At 38.9% G+C, this 19,767-nt stretch overlaps 1 protein-coding gene across 1 annotated transcript in view; it reads left to right on the top strand.

The window, feature by feature from the left end:
- The window catches only part of LOC124146005 (equilibrative nucleoside transporter 3-like), a 34,195-nt gene extending 15,864 nt beyond the window's left edge, over positions 1-18,331 (top strand). The window contains exons 3-14 of the mRNA XM_046516023.2: positions 859-940; positions 3,395-3,555; positions 4,501-4,595; positions 5,595-5,645; positions 6,905-6,990; positions 10,354-10,500; positions 11,661-11,691; positions 11,984-12,075; positions 12,727-12,841; positions 13,976-14,061; positions 14,921-15,120; positions 15,648-18,331. Coding sequence (XP_046371979.2) covers positions 859-940; positions 3,395-3,555; positions 4,501-4,595; positions 5,595-5,645; positions 6,905-6,990; positions 10,354-10,500; positions 11,661-11,691; positions 11,984-12,075; positions 12,727-12,841; positions 13,976-14,061; positions 14,921-15,120; positions 15,648-15,759 — 1,258 coding nt within the window. The 3' untranslated portion in view covers positions 15,760-18,331. The remainder of the gene's footprint in view (positions 1-858; positions 941-3,394; positions 3,556-4,500; positions 4,596-5,594; positions 5,646-6,904; positions 6,991-10,353; positions 10,501-11,660; positions 11,692-11,983; positions 12,076-12,726; positions 12,842-13,975; positions 14,062-14,920; positions 15,121-15,647) is intronic.
- Positions 18,332-19,767: the final 1,436 nt, after the last annotated feature.

Raw genomic sequence — 19,767 nt, 5'->3', positions numbered from 1 at the left:
CATAGCTAGATAAACATATGTCATAGAATGGTTAACTTTCATTGGGAAAATATCCTAAAGCATGAAAAACCATTTCCATTTGCGTAGTTATCCTATATTTACATTGGCTGTACGTGCCACGTGCTGTCATCGAAGCTCTACAGAGGGCTAGCGATACGGTCACTTTAATTTGTAAATATGTATTGTGATGCAACTCACTGTCACAGTTGTAGTATGATATTTTTATAATTATGCAAAAGAAGATGTAAAGCGCCCCCAAATACTTGCATTAGTCCGTTCCATTCTGATTCCTGAAAAAGGTGTTTGTTTACAAACAAGAGAAAAGTCCGACCACGTGATATGCAAATTAGCCTGTGGCAGTGGTGCTATGCTGAGTCACCACTGCGCAGGAGTGTGAATGATGTAACCATGTGTGTCAACACTTGTCCTTATGTCAGTGAAGGCAACATAAGAGGCCGATGCTAGTTTACGTTTCAGTTGTGATCTGCTTTCATCGTAGGTCTTCATCAAGCAGAGGTGTGGTAGAACTTGGTCACAGACACTTTCACCTTTAACAATACTTAGAGGTTGCTGACCATTTTCTGTCAACAGTTTCTTCCAGTCATGAGTACTGAAAGCACCAAGTGTCACTTGTTTGCAAACAGATCCGTTTCTGTTCCACATTGTACTGGTTGTACTGCCAATATTACTGAGACAAATACCTTACAAACAGCATTTTGATTAGACTCTCGATCTCTGCTTCTGTCAAAGCACCAGCCTCACAATGCCCGCCACACAATCAAACATCTTCTAAACATTAAATATGAGATGATGGCAGTGAAATAATAAATGGATACAAATATTTTATTTTTATTTCAGATATTTTGCTGTCTATTTCATCTTCCTGTTCTTGGGGATAGCATCGTTGCTGCCATGGAATTTTTTCATCACAGCAAAAACGGTATGAATAAGTTTCTCAGCATTTATGCTTTCTTCTAGGCTGGATGCTAACATTTATTACTGTCATGCATTTGTTGCACATCGGAGAGGCCAATGTGTAGCAGAATATGCTTCTCCTAGCAACTGTCATGGTTGTAATAGTTCACATCATAAAAATGTCCTAATGCCATTTGTCTCCAACAAAATCATTGCCCATGCCAGGAGATATCCTAATTCTCCCTTTGACTATGTGTAGTTTTATATTGTCTGCATTGGGCATGAACAGTAACCAAAATAACAGTGATATATGATGATTGATCTTTTGAATGGAGTACTTGTTTTATTAAGTCTTAAAACGATAGGATGTTTTGTCTCCAGATTCCTTTACAACTGTTGCCTGAATACATAAGAAATGTACATATCACTGGACTACATTAAACTAACTATTGAACTAACTTGTAAATATGTCAGTACATGTTGAGGAATACCCCCTCAATTGTGTCAGTACTCCTGTAGTTTGAATCCCACCGTCCTCTCCCAAGTACTTCCAGTACATGTTGAGGAACACCACCTCAATTGTGGCAGTACTCCTGTAGTTTGAATCCCACCGTCCTCTCCCAAGTACTTCCAGTACATGTTGAGGAACACCACCTCAATTGTGGCAGTACTCCTGTCGTTTGAATCCCACCGTCCTCTCCCAAGTACTTCCAGTACATGTTGAGGAACACCACCTCAATTGTGGCAGTACTCCTGTAGTTTGAATCCCACCATCCTCTCCCAAGTACTTCCAGTACATGTTGAGGAACACCACCTCAATTGTGGCAGTACTCCTGTAGTTTGAATCCCACCATCCTCTCCCAAGTACTTCCAGTACATGTTGAGGAACACCAACTCAATTGTGGCAGTACTGTTGAAGAATGACTCCCACCTTCCTCTTCCAAGTACTTCCAGTACAAGTTGAGGAATATCCCCTCAATTGTGTCAGTACTCCTGTAGTTTGAATCCCACCGTCCTCTCCCAAGTACTTCCAGTACATGTTGAGGAACACCACCTCAATTGTGGCAGTACTGTTGAAGAATGACTCCCACCTTCCTCTTCCAAGTACTTCCAGTACAAGTTGAGGAATATCCCCTCAATTGTGTCAGTACTCCTGTAGTTTGAATCCCACCGTCCTCTCCCAAGTACTTCCAGTACATGTTGAGGAACACCACCTCAATTGTGGCAGTACTGTTGAAGAATGACTCCCACCTTCCTCTTCCAAGTACTTCCAGTACAAGTTGAGGAATATCCCCTCAATTGTGTCAGTACTGCTGAAGTATGACTCCCACCTTCCTCTCCCAAGTACTTCCAGTACAAGTTGAGGAACACCACCTCAATTGTGTAAGTACTGCTGAAGTATGACTCCGAACTTCCTCTTCCATGTACTTCCAGTACAAGTTGAGGAATATCCCCTCAATTGTGTCAGTACTGCTGAAGTATGACTCCCACCTTCCTCTCCCAAGTACTTCCAGTACAAGTTGAAGAATAACCCCTCAATTGTGGCAGTACTGCTGAAGTATGACCCCGACCTTCCTCTTCCATGTACTTCCAGTACAAGTTGAGGAACACCCCCTCAATTGTGGTAGTACTGCTGAAGTATGACTCCGAACTTCCTCTTCCATGTACTTCCAGTACAAGTTGAGGAACACCCCCTCAATTGTGTCAGTACTGCTGAAGTATGACTCCGACCTTCCTCTTCCATGTACTTCCAGTACAAGTTGAGGAACACCACCTCAATTGTGTCAGTACTGCTGAAGTATGACTCCGAACTTCCTCTTCCATGTACTTCCAGTACAAGTTGAGGAATATCCCCTCAATTGTGTCAGTACTGCTGAAGTATGACTCCCACCTTCCTCTCCCAAGTACTTCCAGTACAAGTTGAAGAATAACCCCTCAATTGTGGCAGTACTGCTGAAGTATGACCCCGACCTTCCTCTTCCATGTACTTCCAGTACAAGTTGAGGAACACCCCCTCAATTGTGGTAGTACTGCTGAAGTATGACTCCGAACTTCCTCTTCCATGTACTTCCAGTACAAGTTGAGGAACACCCCCTCAATTGTGTCAGTACTGCTGAAGTATGACTCCGACCTTCCTCTTCCATGTACTTCCAGTACAAGTTGAGGAACACCACCTCAATTGTGTCAGTACTGCTGAAGTATGACTCCGAACTTCCTCTTCCATGTACTTCCAGTACAAGTTGAGGAACACCACCTCAATTGTGTCAGTACTGCTGAAGTATGACTCCGAACTTCCTCTTCCAAGTACTTCCAGTACAAGTTGAAGAATAACCCCTCAATTGTGTCAGTACTGCTGAAGTATGACCCCGACCTTCCTCTTCCAAGTACTTCCTGTACAAGTTGAAGAATAACCCCTCAATTGTGGTAGTACTGCTGAAGTGTAACATCCCAATATTCACTTCAACCTCCTTCATCCCAGTACTTTCAGTACAAGTTGAGGAACACCACAGCGCCAGAATCAAGTTACAGCGACCCAGCCACCCTGACAGAGCTGCAGCTGCTTCTACTCAGCTATCTTGAGATATCCTCCACCGTATCCAACTTAGTCTGCTTGGGTTTTACAGTCATGCTTGTGAGATTGTAAGTAACAGGATAGGTGAAACAGTTGGATATTCATTAAGTTAGTGTGGTTTCTGGTTGTCAAACCAGTAGGGCTGGCTATCGATATAGATCACAGAGATTGATAATCGCTAACTAAATATCGATCGATTATTGATAAATATTGGAGAAGGAACTTTAAGCAAATATGCAGAAATCAACAGATTTCACACCGCTGGTAAGCCGTGACACATTTTTGCATGGATTACTTTGTGAACATTTGAGATATAACAAAAACAATTGCTTTCCATCTTTGACAATGGCAAGTCTGTTTCGGTAAATCTAAATCTTATTTCATCACAATAGTTTATGTGAGTTAATATCAATGACAACAGTTTCATATCGGTAATCATTAACATTTCTTCCCATTGACGATAATTCCAAGTATTGATCTTTTTAGCCAGCCGTCCAAACAAGTGATAAACCATTAGGGTCATTCCCAGTGCCACAAAGCTGTTCATAAATGACAAACACTAATCCGTGCTATCTTGACTCCTCTTCCCGAGTTAAGAGCGTTAATTGACTATAAAAGTCCAGTTTCCACCCTTGCCGAACTATCCTCGAATGGCTATTACGAGTTATGTCCTTTCTATGTTCCTCCTATTGACCAATCAGATTCTATCTCTCATATCAGTTGCATTTGCGTCAAACAAACGGGTGGTGCCCACTCAAGATGATCTGCTCAATAATCAAGATCTATGTTGTAATAAAACAGGTCTTACCCAGCAAACTGGATCAAATCACTTGAGCACCTTGATTAAACTGGACTTTATAGTCAGTTAACTCCCTTGCCTCGGGAAGATGATCCATACTGGGAAGTTAATAAACGTGTCACACGCTGGGACAGAGCTTGCTTTGTGATGTGCCATCCAATGCTAACATGTGTTGAAAAAATGTGATGTTACGATCATATTCAATATGTTGCAGTATATCCCTCAAGAAGAGAGTGGTACTGTCCCTGTCTCTGATCATCCTGGTGTTTGCTGCTACCACAATCCTGGTCAACATCAACAGTGATGAATGTATGTACTTACTGCATGACAGTCAGTGCATAATGTAACCAAACTCCAACATCCACTGTAGTCCAACATTCGATATTCATATTCACAGTATAGTTTGATGCTGTTGGAATTCCTGATAACTGATATTTTGTATTGATGAGAGTTGCCTTTGTTCATCGGTATGGCTTGTATCTATTGCATGCAGCTATTGTAATACTTATCATATATAGAGGATGTTATGTTTTTGTTCGTGTCATACTTTTTACGACCCAAGTGTCTGAATACCGGAATTTAGGCACGAGTGTCGTAAACATAGTAGGACATGAAGACGAATATAATATTCTATTTATTACCGAAGAGGATATCTACATACAGAGACAAATTTTAGTGTTTACCTATGAGGACAGCAAGTCGCAACAGCAGCGGAACTACAATTTGTCAATGACATCAACAGTCTTCTGTTATGACGTCGTTTCTAGTGTGACGTGATATGATCCTAGGGCACATATGATTTTTATGAACCTTGACATGGTTGCCCACATAGGTAATAAATAGGTATAAGATTAGCAGGTCAAGGATTGTTGTGGCTCTGGCAAAAGTTAAACAAACAGACATCCACCCACTTTCATTAAATGTTACATATACACTTATCGGACATAGAAACACATTTCCATTTAATTTCAGTGTTTACTTTTTTTGGTTATTTTCAAAACCCAAACTGAAAGTGCTAAAATTAAAGATTATGTGAAATGCAAAATTCAGCCACAATTGTCATTTTTAAAGGATGTATTTTGATGGATGCACATCTTGAAAATGAAAACTTTGATCAAACATGGTAACTGAAATATTTTGAATACACATATTCAAATTTCTGTAATATTTGGCAAAATAGCCACAAACATCAAGTTAAGTTGTTCTGGATACTTAGGCATGTGATAATTAACTAGAACAGCTTTCTTACTTTCACCAATGACTTTGCGGTACAACAACACAATTATGAATATTCTCTTGTGTTTTCAGGGCAGACAGGTTTCTTTGGAGTGACAATGGCGTCAGCAGCCATTATTAATGGTAATATATTTCTGAATTCAATTTGTCCACATGATGTACTGAGGTTATCATATCTGTTGTTATCACGAGTGTACTTAGAACTTAACACCAGCATTAGCATTGAAGGACACCCATTTGTTGCGGTGGGGTAGCCTAATAGTTAAGGCGTTCACTGATCACGCTGAAGTCCCGGGTTCGCTTCCCCACATGGGCACAATTTGTGAAGCCCATTTCTGGTGTTCCCTAACGTGATATTGCTTGAATATTGCTAAAAGCGGCATAAACCATACTCCTTCACTATCAATTGATTACCAGATAATCCAAAAATTAAAATTTACCATTAGCACAGTGCTGGTCTAGGTAGTGGGGGCTATGAAGTCATAGACCCCAGCAGGTTGTATACTATAAATGATAGCACAGTGTGTCGATTCCAGGTCAGAATAGGTCCCCATACCCCCATGCTTGTTGTAGGAGCTGTCTAAACCCAGGATTGTCTGGTCTCAGTGTGTGAACTTGTTGATACCTCAGTACTGTATATCTATCTGTCACATGGCTTAGGCTATCAATCATCATTATACATGTACCTGGACCGGATATTTTTTGCAGACTGTTGTGATATAACTATCGCTGGTTGGTGTTAAACAACTTCCACTCACTCACTCAATCATAAGTACATGTGTCAGCAATGAGAAGCAGTCATGTTGCTTAGCAACACTGTTCCTTTGTGATGTTTTATTTGATATGTCTGTGAATGTTACAAATGTCCTTTTCCTTGCTAATGATGTGAATACTGAATCTTGTTAAAAATGATACGATGATATGGTTGATATTGAATGTCAGCCTCGTGACAGAATTTCAACTGTCAACCTTTTGTATTATTGCTGGCCTAAATTGAAGGCACAATGAAACAATGGATGTGGAATCATGAAGACCTTTATGGGCCCACGGGGAAGGCCTAATTTTGCATTCCAGAAACACTAGAAATGCTGACATGAGAGTTATTGGACATGTTGATATGCCTGACAGCTGCTTGTTATTTGACCAGCAAGTGTTGGACTTATGACATGATCATGTACAGTTATCTTTGAGTAGAAAAGGATTTCATTTGATCTTTATACTTACATTTCCTGACAAAATGAGCTTGGTCAGGGACTAGTTCAGAAAATGCTTCTAAAACAAATTGTGATGATGCTTCACATGATCATGTATGATATGTTCATGCAAGTTGTTGACAGATGACCCCAGTGTTTGAGTGCATGATGTTTTTTTGTGTGGAACAGGTGCAACAGCTGTGATGACAGGGTCCGTGTTTGGGCTGGTGTGTCGATTTCCCCCTATGTACACTCAGTCAGTCATGACTGGACAGGTGAATATTCTGCTGCTCATCTCAATCAAAGCTTCCAGATATCTTATGTAATGGCATGTTGTCCATGTGGTTATCCATCTGTTTTCCAATACGAAAGGTATAAAAATACACCAAGAAGTAGCATCATTATCCCCCCGGTGTGAAAAATAGGGGGATATTGCCATCAGCATGTCTGTCTGTCCATTCACCAGCCTTCTGTTTCCGGACCAGAACTCCAAAACCAAAAAAAAATTCTTGTTGAAACTTTCTATATAGATCAGTCTAGTGGGGAACTGGTGCCTTTTGATCATTTGGGATTTTATTTTTTTAAATGATATTTTTTTTCATGACAACAATTTTGACTTACCGTATTCGACGTAATAAGCGCCCTGCTCTAATAAGCGCCCACTGCGACATTTGCTAATATATTGGCTTGTGAACAATCCCATTTAGCACCCCTTCCGATTGATCAATGTACACAAGACTTATGTATTCGCGTACAATACGCACTCGTGTGTTATATGCATTCTTAATTATGGGCAATTAAATTCTGGAAAAATATATCTGTCGCATATAAACATTTCAGTCTGTCAGCATAAACCACGAAATTTATCTTTCAACTCTGTTTTTTCCACCAAAATAATATTCTAATAAGAGCCCCCTATTTCTAATTTTGAGAGCGCCCTGGGCGCTTACTACGTCGAATACGGTATAGTGAAAATGAGGGTAGTGCTCGTTTCTGGAGTTGAACTCTAAAACCATTGAATGTTCCTAGATGAAACTTATCATACAAATCAGTGGTGAGCTGGTGATTTGGGATTTTTATTTATTTGATGTTCTTATGATTTTGTTATGAAAAGTTGAATGTTACTGAAAATGAAGGTGGTGCTCGTTTCCGGAGTCAAACTCCAAAACTGTTGAATATTTCTTGCTATAGAGATCAGTCTTTTAGTGAACTGGTGCCTTTTGGTGATTTGGGATTTTGAAACATACTGAACAGCATGATTTCTTTCTTCACTGAACTGAAGGCATCCAGTAGCAATGAAACAAAAGTGGGGTATTATAGGTAGACAAACTCCGAATTGCACCAAAGGGTGTGTCATCTCCTGATGACTCTTGTTTACATTTTGTTATAAATATATTTCCTGACTTTGATTTCAAGCTAACAAATATTGGACATTTCACGGCCTATTACCATGATTACTAAAACAACGTAGGTTGAGGCTTATATCATGTTATATGTTATTGTTTTATAGTGTTATATGTTTAATGAAAAGTTATGTTATGGAGACTTGACAAAACCCCATAACATAAAAATACTTAAAAAGCTGAGAAATGAATGTTCTGAAATGCTTTTGGGTGGGGCTATGGAGTGGCAGCACACATCCATCTACAAGACACCTCCTCGCCCCTGCCCTCTTACCCATGGTGTGCCATGTTAGTGTCATCTATCATGATGAAGGTTGGAAGTAAGTGACAGTGAGGTTCGTGTAAACATTCTGAGCCTGCTCTTGTGGTCAGTCACCTGAGATAACTGTATAAGTGATTTATCTAGCCTTACTTCATTTTAGACATCTCCTTTGAAACCTCCTGGGCCCTGTTCCACAAAGCGATATTAGCACTAAGGTGATCGTAACTCCCATACTTCAACATAGGCTTATGATGATTGTAGCACTAAGATCACTCTGTGGATGATAAAATGAAATTCTGAATGTAACAAATGTGTTATATTTGGGATAACGCTTTCTTAGTAAAGTACAGATTCTTGTGCTTTTGGGGGTTGAGTCACGTTATTGAAGTAAATTCTGAATGGACGATCCCTTAAATTGTGTTTCCAAAACTAACCACTGAAATAACATGGCCACATTATTTTTCATTTTGAGACTTGATTTTCTGTAAGTGTGTGGAATACCCTACAGTGCTGTGTTGGTGTGCCACCGGGAATATGGAGGTTGTACCCTGCTATGACGTATCATTATAAAGTATTCATGCTTGATTTCTTTTTTGTATTGAAACTTTTTGTTACTTGTGTTTCGATATTCTTTAAAGTTGGTTGTTGATGTCCTTTGTAATCTATGTAGCAAATATTGAAGAAAACATCAGGTGAGCTACAGAACCTTGTGGCTCTACTCTTCGGACAAACTGTTTCTTTAGTATCACGTTTCCACTGTGAATTTGTCCTTGCTGGGTTGACATGTAATACCTGTAAGATATGTACAAGTAGAAATCACAGGTATCATGAACTGTGTAAATATAACCTGTTTGATATGTTATTGAAGTACTAGACTACATTGACATGTTTACACATCTGACATAAGTCTTCCTGAGTAAATGTGTTTCTGTTCCTTTTGTGATTTTGTACTGCAATCAATATACAGGCTTACTGACCTGCCAGTCAGAAATGTCACTTACTCGCATTTCCACCAAAACCTGTAAATCAAATGTCAATTTGACACTGTATAAAGATTCCAACCGATCAGTATAATGGGTGACATTTCTGGTGAGTTGTGACCCATATTTGCCAGAATTAGGTGGTTGTAGTTGAATTCTCAAATTCTTTATGATACTTGTCACCACGATACCCATGCTCTTGAATTCACCAGTGTCAGTTTAAGCCTTCCTCCCACCATCTTCCCGAGGGACGGGAGTTAACTGACTCTAAAAGTCCAGTTTCTATCCTTGCAAAACTAGGCTGGAATCGATCGTAGCGCCACCAGTGGCAACGCCCAGTCAAGATGATCAAGATATATATTGTAATAAAACGGGTCTTACCCTGCGAAGTGCATCAAATCATGTGAGCACCATGATTAAAAACAAATCCTGCAAATTCTGCAGTCAACCAAAATTTGCACATTGAAATCCATGTTGTTTATGAACCGGTTGTCGAATTCGTTATGCTATGCATAGACTCATTAGTCCAGCCAAAATGTAACTCCATTATTGCTGCCTAGTTTGGTAATTGTGGAAACTGGACTTTTACGGTCAGTTAACTCCCTTGCCTAGGGAAGATGTCCTCCCACTTAAAGCAGACATGGCATGATACAACAGGCAAGTGTAGTTTAAACACCCTCTTGTTGGTATTGACATACATTATTTACAAATGTATAAAAGATGACAGTACAGTAAGGAACGATGAGAATAGAAAGTAACGAATATTGAAGAAAAGAGATATATTAGACTAAATGATGTAAGATTGCACTGTCTAAATACATACATGTACATATTATGACTTGTTGGTAGGTCTGCACTTCCGTGCAAGAAAAGTTTCACTTTATTTGGTATACTTGTAAGTATGCGTCTTAATGTTAATATAAGTTGTTCTTTCTGACAAGTATATGATGGACAACAGGCATTTAACCCATCTCACTTCCTATCTTCTTTCAGGCTGTTGGAGGTACGTTTGCTGCACTGGCCAGCATCTTCTCCCTCCTTGGGTCAGGCACAGTTATAGAAAGTGCGTTTGGCTACTTCCTGACTGCCACAGCCGTCTGTACGGTTGCCTTGCTGGCATATGCGCTCCTGTATTACTTTGTAAGTGAACATTTGTGTATTAGTATAATGTGCATCACTGGCAGCGAAATGTGGTCCTTGTTTGGTCATATGTGACCCAGTGGTAACGGTGATGTAAATTCGTTATTCAGAGTCTGTAAGGATAAAAAAGACTCATAGATATTGACTGATAATGTAAGCCGAAGGCCTGACCCAATTTCACGATTCTTCGGGCTGCCATTTTTTCGTCAAGACCTCGGAGTAATTGTTTACCCAACTTATACACCGAAAGAAATATCTGAAACAACATTTGTCATCAATTTTTTGATTCTATGAAAATTAGAAAACAGATGTAAAATATCTCTTACTGGCTTATGTGTCCTTGAAAAAGAGATTCTTACAAGAATTGTTTGTCAGCACCTCTGTGGCCTTGTGGTTCACTCAATAGGTTACTAGTGTAAAGGTTGTAGTTTTGATCCCACTGAAATAGACACAGTGATACACGTAACATTTGTTGTTTAAGTTTTACATCATTCCTCACATTTACTTACAGTCCTAACCAGACTATAAATAGCGTGGTATTCTGCGAGATCTTACTGTTTCACAGACGTTGCGATGATTAGGCTGATCGGATGTTGGGGCTTGAAGTTAGAATTGTAATATTTGTAATGTGGATTGTGTTCAAATGCAAAATGAATCTGTGGAACAGAAGGACTTTCTGCAGAATATTTCTTGCACAGCAGGACTTTCTACAGAATATCCCCGAGACACAGGTATATGCTGTCCTCACCAGATGATTATAAGCAGACATGTATCATTTGGTGCACAGTGGTTTTAGGCATCGTCAAGTCATGAATCCGAGTTGCATCCCGTAGTTTCTGTGGTTCAGGCATCATAAAATTGTAATGCAGAGTTACATCCCCTAGTTCCAGTGGTATAGTTATCACGAAGTTTTGTTGCAGAGTTGCATCCCTTAGTTCCAGTGGTTATAGTTATCACAAAGTTTTGTTGCAGAGTTGCATCCCTTAGTTCCAGTGGTATAGTTATCACAAAGTTTTGTTACAGAGTTGCATCCCTTATTTCCAGTGGTATAGTTATCACAAAGTTTTGTTGCAGAGTTGCATCTCTTACTAGTTGCTGTAATTATTTTCACTCATTTGATATTTGTGAATACTAATTATAATGTCCTTCTTTGCTTTCAGGAGTTTTCAAAATATTATATAACAGAAACAGGTGATTATGTTATTTACTTCTTCTGACAAAGAATTTATTTATGAAATTGACATGTTAATAGAAAGGGTAAATAAAGCTTGATATTAATAATTGATGCTAAGTGCTTATGCTCCTTTAAGGATATGTATTTTTAATGGTATGGCTCTATGTACAACATTGGGGCAAACATAATAGGTTAACATGGTTGAATATAATTTCATCTCTTGATTGAAAACATAGACTTTGATTTAGCCTCTCAAATGATATGAACCATTTAACCATGGTGACAGCTAGAGTATTTCTTGGTTTCCAGATGAGAATCACCTGAATGCCCAAGACAGTGAGGGACTAATGTCTACAGATCATCTAGGACATATAGAATTCTATACCACAATTGTTAAAAAGGTATGCTTTTTGACCAGACCAGATAAGATGTTCCTAGAATTTTCTAGACTAACAAAAGTAAGAAAAGGGTAAACTAGAATAGAACTGTTTAATGATAGTTCTCAGAAAAAAAACAGTAAATTGGTGAATTGTCACCTTTAACTCACTGAAATTTTATACATCAATAATGTGTTTAACGTTAATAGTTGATTTACATCTTGCATTGCATTAAAACTAGAATGCTTAGGTAATTCAGGGAATACAATACTAGCCCAACCATCAGGCATGCAACTTTTCAAAACTGACCGTCTGTCAGCAAAATAGACCGTCTCGGACTGTCGAGCAGGTGGTTATTGTAAACATTGCTCCAAGGGCCCCCGGTACCCCATGCCTTGTCATAAGAGCTGACTGGGGATCCGGGGATTGGACTGAATGTGTGTCAGTGTACCACAATGGCAGTCTTCGCTGCTCATGCTGTCAGTCACTGGTTTGCCTTGACCAGATTCGGTTATTGACAGGCTGACATGGTATTGCTGGAACTGACGTGATATTGCTGGAAATTGCTGACTAGGACATTCAATGACTCTTGACTCAAAACAGTTAGGTGCTACAGTGAGGCTGTTCTTACACCAATTGATCCTTGTTGTGTACTGATGCGAATCTTTGTTCCAGATTTGGCGCCAAGGCATTGGCGTATGTGTGGTGTTCACAGTAACGCTGTCAGTATTTCCAGCAGTGTGTTCAACAATACGGTCAGGGGACTATCAACCGGGGGACCCCTGGTCAGGTAGGATGTACTGGACATTTCCATACATGTTGTACTGCCATTGAAGATCTGGGGCAGAATAGGTCTTCAGCAACCAATCCTTGCCATAAAAGTGACTATGCATGTCTTACGAGGCTACTAACAGGATCGATTGGTCAGGTTTGCTGACTTGGTTGATAAATGTATCCCAATTGCGTAGATTGAGGCTCATGATATCAGTCACTGGATTGTCTGGTCCAGACTTGATTATTTCCCTGGGAAAATGACTGTTTTCAACGTCTGTGTAAATGGGTAGCTGTAAGAATGCCAAATAGTAGAGCAAAAACACACTGAAAGCACACTGATCCTTTGACCTGTATAATAATGTCATACTTTGAGTACTTGTTGTGGAATCTTGTGCTTTATGTTAAAATGTACCTACTAGGGATTCTGGATTAGAATGTTCCCCAGGTCCTTAGAATAGGTTGACTGTGTGTCACAATACCCTAGCGTGGACTATGTGTCACCCTAGGTTGACTGTGTGTGTCAGTACCCTAGCGTGGATTGTTGCTAAATTTTGCGAACGAAAATCAGGGCACATCAGGGCACATGTACGTTATGACATAAATTTCTGATGATACAATATGTAATTTGATTGTTAGGTTGTGATACGATACATCAAGGGTGGACATGTGACATTTATAAGCAGTCATAATCAATCAAATAACAGACACTAGGACTGGGAGGAGTCCAAATTTACGCCCCGGGTACCCAACACCCTATTCCCTGTCACTACCCGGGTACCTGCTGTAGATATTGAGAGATAGGTACATACTGTCCGATTTGACCGTAGCCGTATCAAAATGTATTTAGAAACACGTGTAAAACAATCTGGTCATGCATACACTGAAGTTTACTGCATGAAGTTTTATCTTTATTCAAACATATAAAAGTCAGAAGGAATGGGTGCATTGTCAGAAAGAAATGGGAACATTAGTGACTTTTTATTCAGTCATGTGTCAATCAAAAAGTGGAGATACAATAGCTGTATTTTTTAGGTGTAGGATTAAACGTTTAAATAGTAGACCTATGACTGAGTAGAATAGAGATTTTCTAAAGCTCACGCCTTCAATGTCTATAAGAATGACAATAAACCAGACACATCAATGTTTTCAGATAAATTCTTCATTCCGGTGGTATGCTACCTCTTTTTCAACCTGGGTGACTGGATCGGTCGTCCAATCTCAGGGTGGATACAACAGGTTGGTGGTGTGAATACTGAAGCTACAGTAATTGCCAGTAGCATGTGAATACACAGTCTGGATTTATTAGTGCATTATATTTATACTTGAGTATCCTGCATTACTCCTGAATGCATTTACAAATGGTGTTGAAACACTCAAAGGATTCAAGAGCGTATGCTGAGACAGGTCTTGTCTCTGGGCTTGACAGCAGTAATGTGCTGATCAGTGACGTCACCACTTCCGGGGTCACATGGGAGCTGTGTGATAGGGTTAGCCACACAACCGGTTGGAACAACTTCTTCGGCAAGACCTCTCACAAGCTCTTTCTCTCTGTCAAGAACAAGCAGTAAATGCATTAAGGAGTAATGCAGGATAAGCATACAAATATGTCAAATATCTAGGATTTTACTAGTTTTTTCCCATTTTGTATGATTGTTTATAAATAACAAACACTGCCCATCATCAAAGTAACCTGCCCGCATTCAGTCATTATAAATATTGAAAAATAACGAAAAATAAGAGACAAATCGCGTGTTGATTCAGTTGAAATAATGCTAACAATTACTTGATAATCTACGAGAAAGTTAAATAAAAAGAGTCGGGCAGGTTGAGGAAAATTTCAGGCAGCCCAACTGAGAAGTTACCAGCTATGGGCAGGCAGTTACTTCACACACTTGGTCTGGCTAAGTGACTTGGTTGGGTATGTGTTATCATACCCAGAGAGCGCTGAATGTTGCCCATAATATCAATAACTGGATTGTCTGTTTGAGACTTCATTTTATACAGGCAACAATACATAACAACTAACAAACAAATCTGAACTGCCTTACTAGCAAGTCAGACGGATCTTTAAATGAGGATGTTTATTCTATTTCAGCCGAGCTATCGTCATCAGAACTTGTTGTTCATACTGTGTCTGTTTCGAGTTGTTCTGGTGCCCCTGATTATGTTTTGTGACGCTCAACCAAGAAGCCTTCCAGTGTGGTTCCACAATGATGCATTCCCTATCGCCTTAATTATCATCCTTGGCATCACCAACGGCTACTTCGGAACACTGAACATGATGTATGCTCCACAGTAAGTCATGGAAGTGAATAGTCCTAATGATTCTGGGTCAGGCATGGCACGGGTAACGTCTTCAAGCGTCTGTGAAGAGTTGTGTCCCTTGTTACATGATCCAATGGTTCGAATCCCATATTTGCATTAATTAGTTCTGATCCTTGGCCTGTCAGCACCATACCTGGACTCATGAGTTTGACCATCGTGTTAAATGTCTACAACTTGCATCACGTTTAAATTTTTCTCCCAAATTGGGATAGCAGAACTATACAACATTTCAACTCACCCACTCACTGATTTTCCTGTTGATGTAATTGTTGTTTTTATGTATAGTCTTGTGAAGCCCTAATTCAAGTCAAAGTTCTTTTGAGGAATCAATCTCTTATTATGAACATATCGCTATGCCTGTTTATGATGCCAACTATTTGCCCTGAACACTATCATGGTAGGTAAATGTGGAGGTTGAGATAAGGTAACAAGGATTGAGTGAAGTCAGTTGCCCTGTTTCCCTGATGTCTGTCCTCACTGTTCATGTTGTGTTTCAGGCGGGTGCCGCTGGGCCAGGCTGAGGGAGCAGGAGTGTTGATGTCACTGATGCTGACTCTAGGATTAGCACTTGGATCCGGGCTGTCTATCTTACTGATAAAGTTGTTGTGATCTAACACTGTACTCAGACATGCAATCTCAGTGTTTCATCTCCATGGAATAAATACTATAAAAAACACACTGTAAGGCTAAAAAAAGAATGACTTGGTTCTCTGGCACCACTTGCATCATCATAAAGTCTGCACCACGTTTTGTTTTTATTTTCATTTTCCAACAAAATTAAACAATCCTAATACATGTACTTAAAACAATGCTTTCCAATATAGCATGCAGTTGCTTCCCTTGACATGTCTGCAATAGGAGTTTGTATTCTTGTTCTTATAGGGAGGCCCAGAGTCATTGTGGGAGAACCAATTCTTTTATATTTTTAAGCCTAACTGATCATGTTCCTCTTTATCACACTGTGAATTTTGAGAAACACATAACTCAGGATCTTCTCTTTTTTCTGTGAACATTTTAACAAAACTGGTTGTATGTTGTGTTTTGATAGTCATTGAAAATCTGCAAAACTCATATATCTGCAAATTGGGGCGGTGATGTAGCCTAGTGATGAAAGTGTTAGCTCATCACTGAAGGATGGGTTCAGTTCTCCACATGGGTACAATGTGTGAAGACCATTTCTAGTTTCCATGCACCATTATATTGCTTGGATAGTACCCTCACTCAGATCTGTAACATCATATATAGTGACCAACAAATTACAAATTTACAATGAATTGCTTCAATTATGCATTTACTGACTCAGAAAATCATCTAGCATCCCTTGTACACAATAATGGAGACTTTACTTCCATATCTGGGTCAAACGGACTTAAATTCAATGTTTTAACTTTGATTCACTTAGCAGTGTGTGGTTAGGTAATACCCAACACTGAGCTGTGTGCCAAACAGGTTTGATTTTGATGTAAAAACAACTGGACTCATTTTGTATATTTGTTCTGATGCACATAGTAATTTCAACAATTTTGTGCAATAAGATGTACATAGAAGGTATACATTGGTTTCATATGCACCATCGTACTCTCATTGACTGCTGTTTTATATTTCCTTGTTTCTCATTTCCTCACCAAACATATGCTCTGTTGACCTGAAATTTAAAAAAAAAAATTGTGTTCTACAAAACCTGACTTACAAATAATTACATGTTACTTAGTGATGGACCAAGGTTGATACACAAAATTGATAAATGAAAGTCTAAAGTTACAGAAGTCCAAAGTACCGGTAATGCCATACGTGATGTACATGTATTAAGTGCCATGCTCCAATAGGCACCTCTTGAGTAACTTCTTCTCCAATCTGAAAGTAATCATTATAAGCACCCGTACTAAGTTTGAAAAATGTTCATGACAGTATGTATTTTTGTGTATTTTACAGATTGTTTTACAGAAAACAGCAGCGTAGAAGGGGTATATATTTGTCTAGTAACTATTATCTAAAAAGTTTCAGTTGCAATGAAATTTGAACTAAGTTTGTTCAATACTAAATTACAACTTCTGTATGGTTTCAACTAACGCCCCCTTTATTGAAGTTTGCTAAGTGCCAGGTTGCTTACTATGGCATGTACGGTAAGAGATATCTGTAAATATCTGTTTGTCTTTTGACTTTCAGTGCTTTAAATGGGACATGTCTTGGATGTAGTCTGGTTTAGACAGATGCCAGTTGGATTCCAGTTATGTAATTCAAACAGTCAATTGTTTTCTGTAGCACCCCGGTGGCCGAGTGTGTGTAAATGTGGGGTCACAAGAGACCCTGGCATGGCGCCCCATGTTGTTCTCCTTAGAGAAGTCTTGGATGTTATGGAACTTCCAAGGCTCCTTCACTTGTTCTGTGAATCACTAGTATGAATTACATACTGCTGATCCCATACATCACTGCTGCACAGGACTTGACCCGGTGGTTCAGTTTCTGGTAAGGAAAGTTAGAAGGATATACAACATATCCAGGATACAAAATTGGTTCAAAGAGGTTTTCATATTTTTAGTTTTAACTGGTGATCTATGTTCTGTTATATTTTCTGAGAAAAGAAATAAAACTCTTTTTCCAAATAGTTCTGAAAACTCTTTGACCTGTGTTTGGTAATCCATGTACATATTGACTGTGATTTTTATTTCAAGTTTGGCCAGATCAGTTTTAAAAATTCCATTTTATGGACTTTCTTATTCAAGGGGCAGGAGACAAAAAGAGATGATAATAAAGAGGATATTATAAAGTAGTATTGGTCGATTTTAAGTTATTTTTGTAAAACATAACCTGTCAAATATGTATTTTAACAAAATGACACCAACGTCTTTCAGAAGAGGAAAACTTCAATCAACACATTATTTCAGTTTAAAAAAAATTAGGATAAGGTCGCCCATAAAACAGGCAATTTAATTTAGTCTGTCCTTACAGTGAATAATTATGTAATCAGTCACCTGTGAATTGAATCCAAATAAGAGGGGCATGAGTAGACATTATTACAATATAGTTTAGAAACAGTATCTGTTGACAATATGAACAAACTGTATATATATAGTTTCAAGGTGAAGAAATAATGTTCATAGGATGACTCATGAATCTTATTTATGTAAAATATATGTTTGTAACCAAAACCTATTTTCATAAATAAACAATCTCTTTCATATTTGATTTGGTTTGGTCTTGTGTGTGGTAATTACTTCTCACTGTTTATGATGCATGCTTTTGTCCTTTCAAGACCTCATGTTGAGTGATGTTGCCCTCTCGGAGGAGGTTCAGCTCAGCTTCATCGCTTTACTTTTACATAAATTTTCTTCATTTCTGAGTACATTTTCCCCAGAGATTGGTGAGTTGACATGTGCAGCAGCTGATTACATTGACAAATAATGCAGATGAATAATGAAGACAGGATTTTGTTTTTTTTCTGTGTTTCAATGTTAGTGTCACACTGTGACACTAACATTGAAACACAGAAAAAAAACAGTCACAGATTGTGGTTTTCATAAACAACTCTGAAGTCATACATGTTACTGCATATATCACGATTCAAACTTCAGCCACAAGAAATTGTACACAGCTCCTAAATCCAGCATGATCCCCCCAAAAAAGACATGAGGATCCACCACAGTTCCTTACATTGAGGCAAAAATAACGTTACTCATCATTAAAGGTTCATAACCAGATTTTAGGTGTGGGATGTAACTCATTTACTGCACACATGAACACTTGCTGAGCCATGACATTGCAAACATTACATCAGGTCATCATCTCCATGATGAAGACTAACATGAAAAGTGCCAAAGGTCAAGGTCGTGATAACTCAATATCTTGTGCGTTCATCATTTGTGTCAATGTCTGTCGGGCTATTGAACGACATGAGATTATAGGGATCACACAGTTAGCTCACTAGGCCCGTAGTGCATCTACAAGCTGTAGCGGTGTCTAGCTGGGAGCGCCACATTTCAGAAATGGCTATTGCCGGTAGGGCCACATTTCCAGCTGAGTGCATTTCACCTATTCTAGCGGGTAATTAATTAATCCGATTACCGATACCTTTAAATGAGTGTCCCACATTTAAATTACTAAGCGTGGTGTTCTTTAGAGATACCTTTAAATGAGTATCTCACATTTAAATTACGAAGCGTGGTGTTCTTTAGAGATACCTTTAAATGAGTATCTCACATTTAAATTACGAAACGTGGTGTTCTTTAGAGATACCTTTAAATGAGTATCTCACATTTAAATTACGAAGCGTGGTGTTCTTTAGAGATACCTTTAAATGAGTATCTCACATTTAAATTACTAAGAGATCAAAGGCCGTCTTAATTGACATTGAGTTCATCCTGTTATTCATAACATATTTAAGTGATGTCGTGTTCATGTAATCCAAAACAGGAAAAAGGGCACAGCCCCAGGATTAGACCTAACTTCTTACCAAATAATTAAAAAACTCCCCCTAAAACTACTCCAGGCACTACTCAAACTATACAATCTCATCTACCTAAACGGACAGGTTCCTACTCCCTGGAAACAGGCCCTAGTCATACCAATCCCTAAACCTAATAAACCAGCTAATCAAGCTAACTCATATAGACCAATATC

This window comes from Haliotis rufescens, unplaced genomic scaffold (assembly GCF_023055435.1).
Source record: "Haliotis rufescens isolate VD_foot unplaced genomic scaffold, xgHalRufe1.0.p SCAF_3, whole genome shotgun sequence".
In the NCBI taxonomy this organism is placed as follows: domain Eukaryota; kingdom Metazoa; phylum Mollusca; class Gastropoda; order Lepetellida; family Haliotidae; genus Haliotis; species Haliotis rufescens.
The sequence above is the reverse complement of the archived record's forward strand: the minus strand, read 5'-3'. Positions and strand labels throughout refer to the sequence as shown.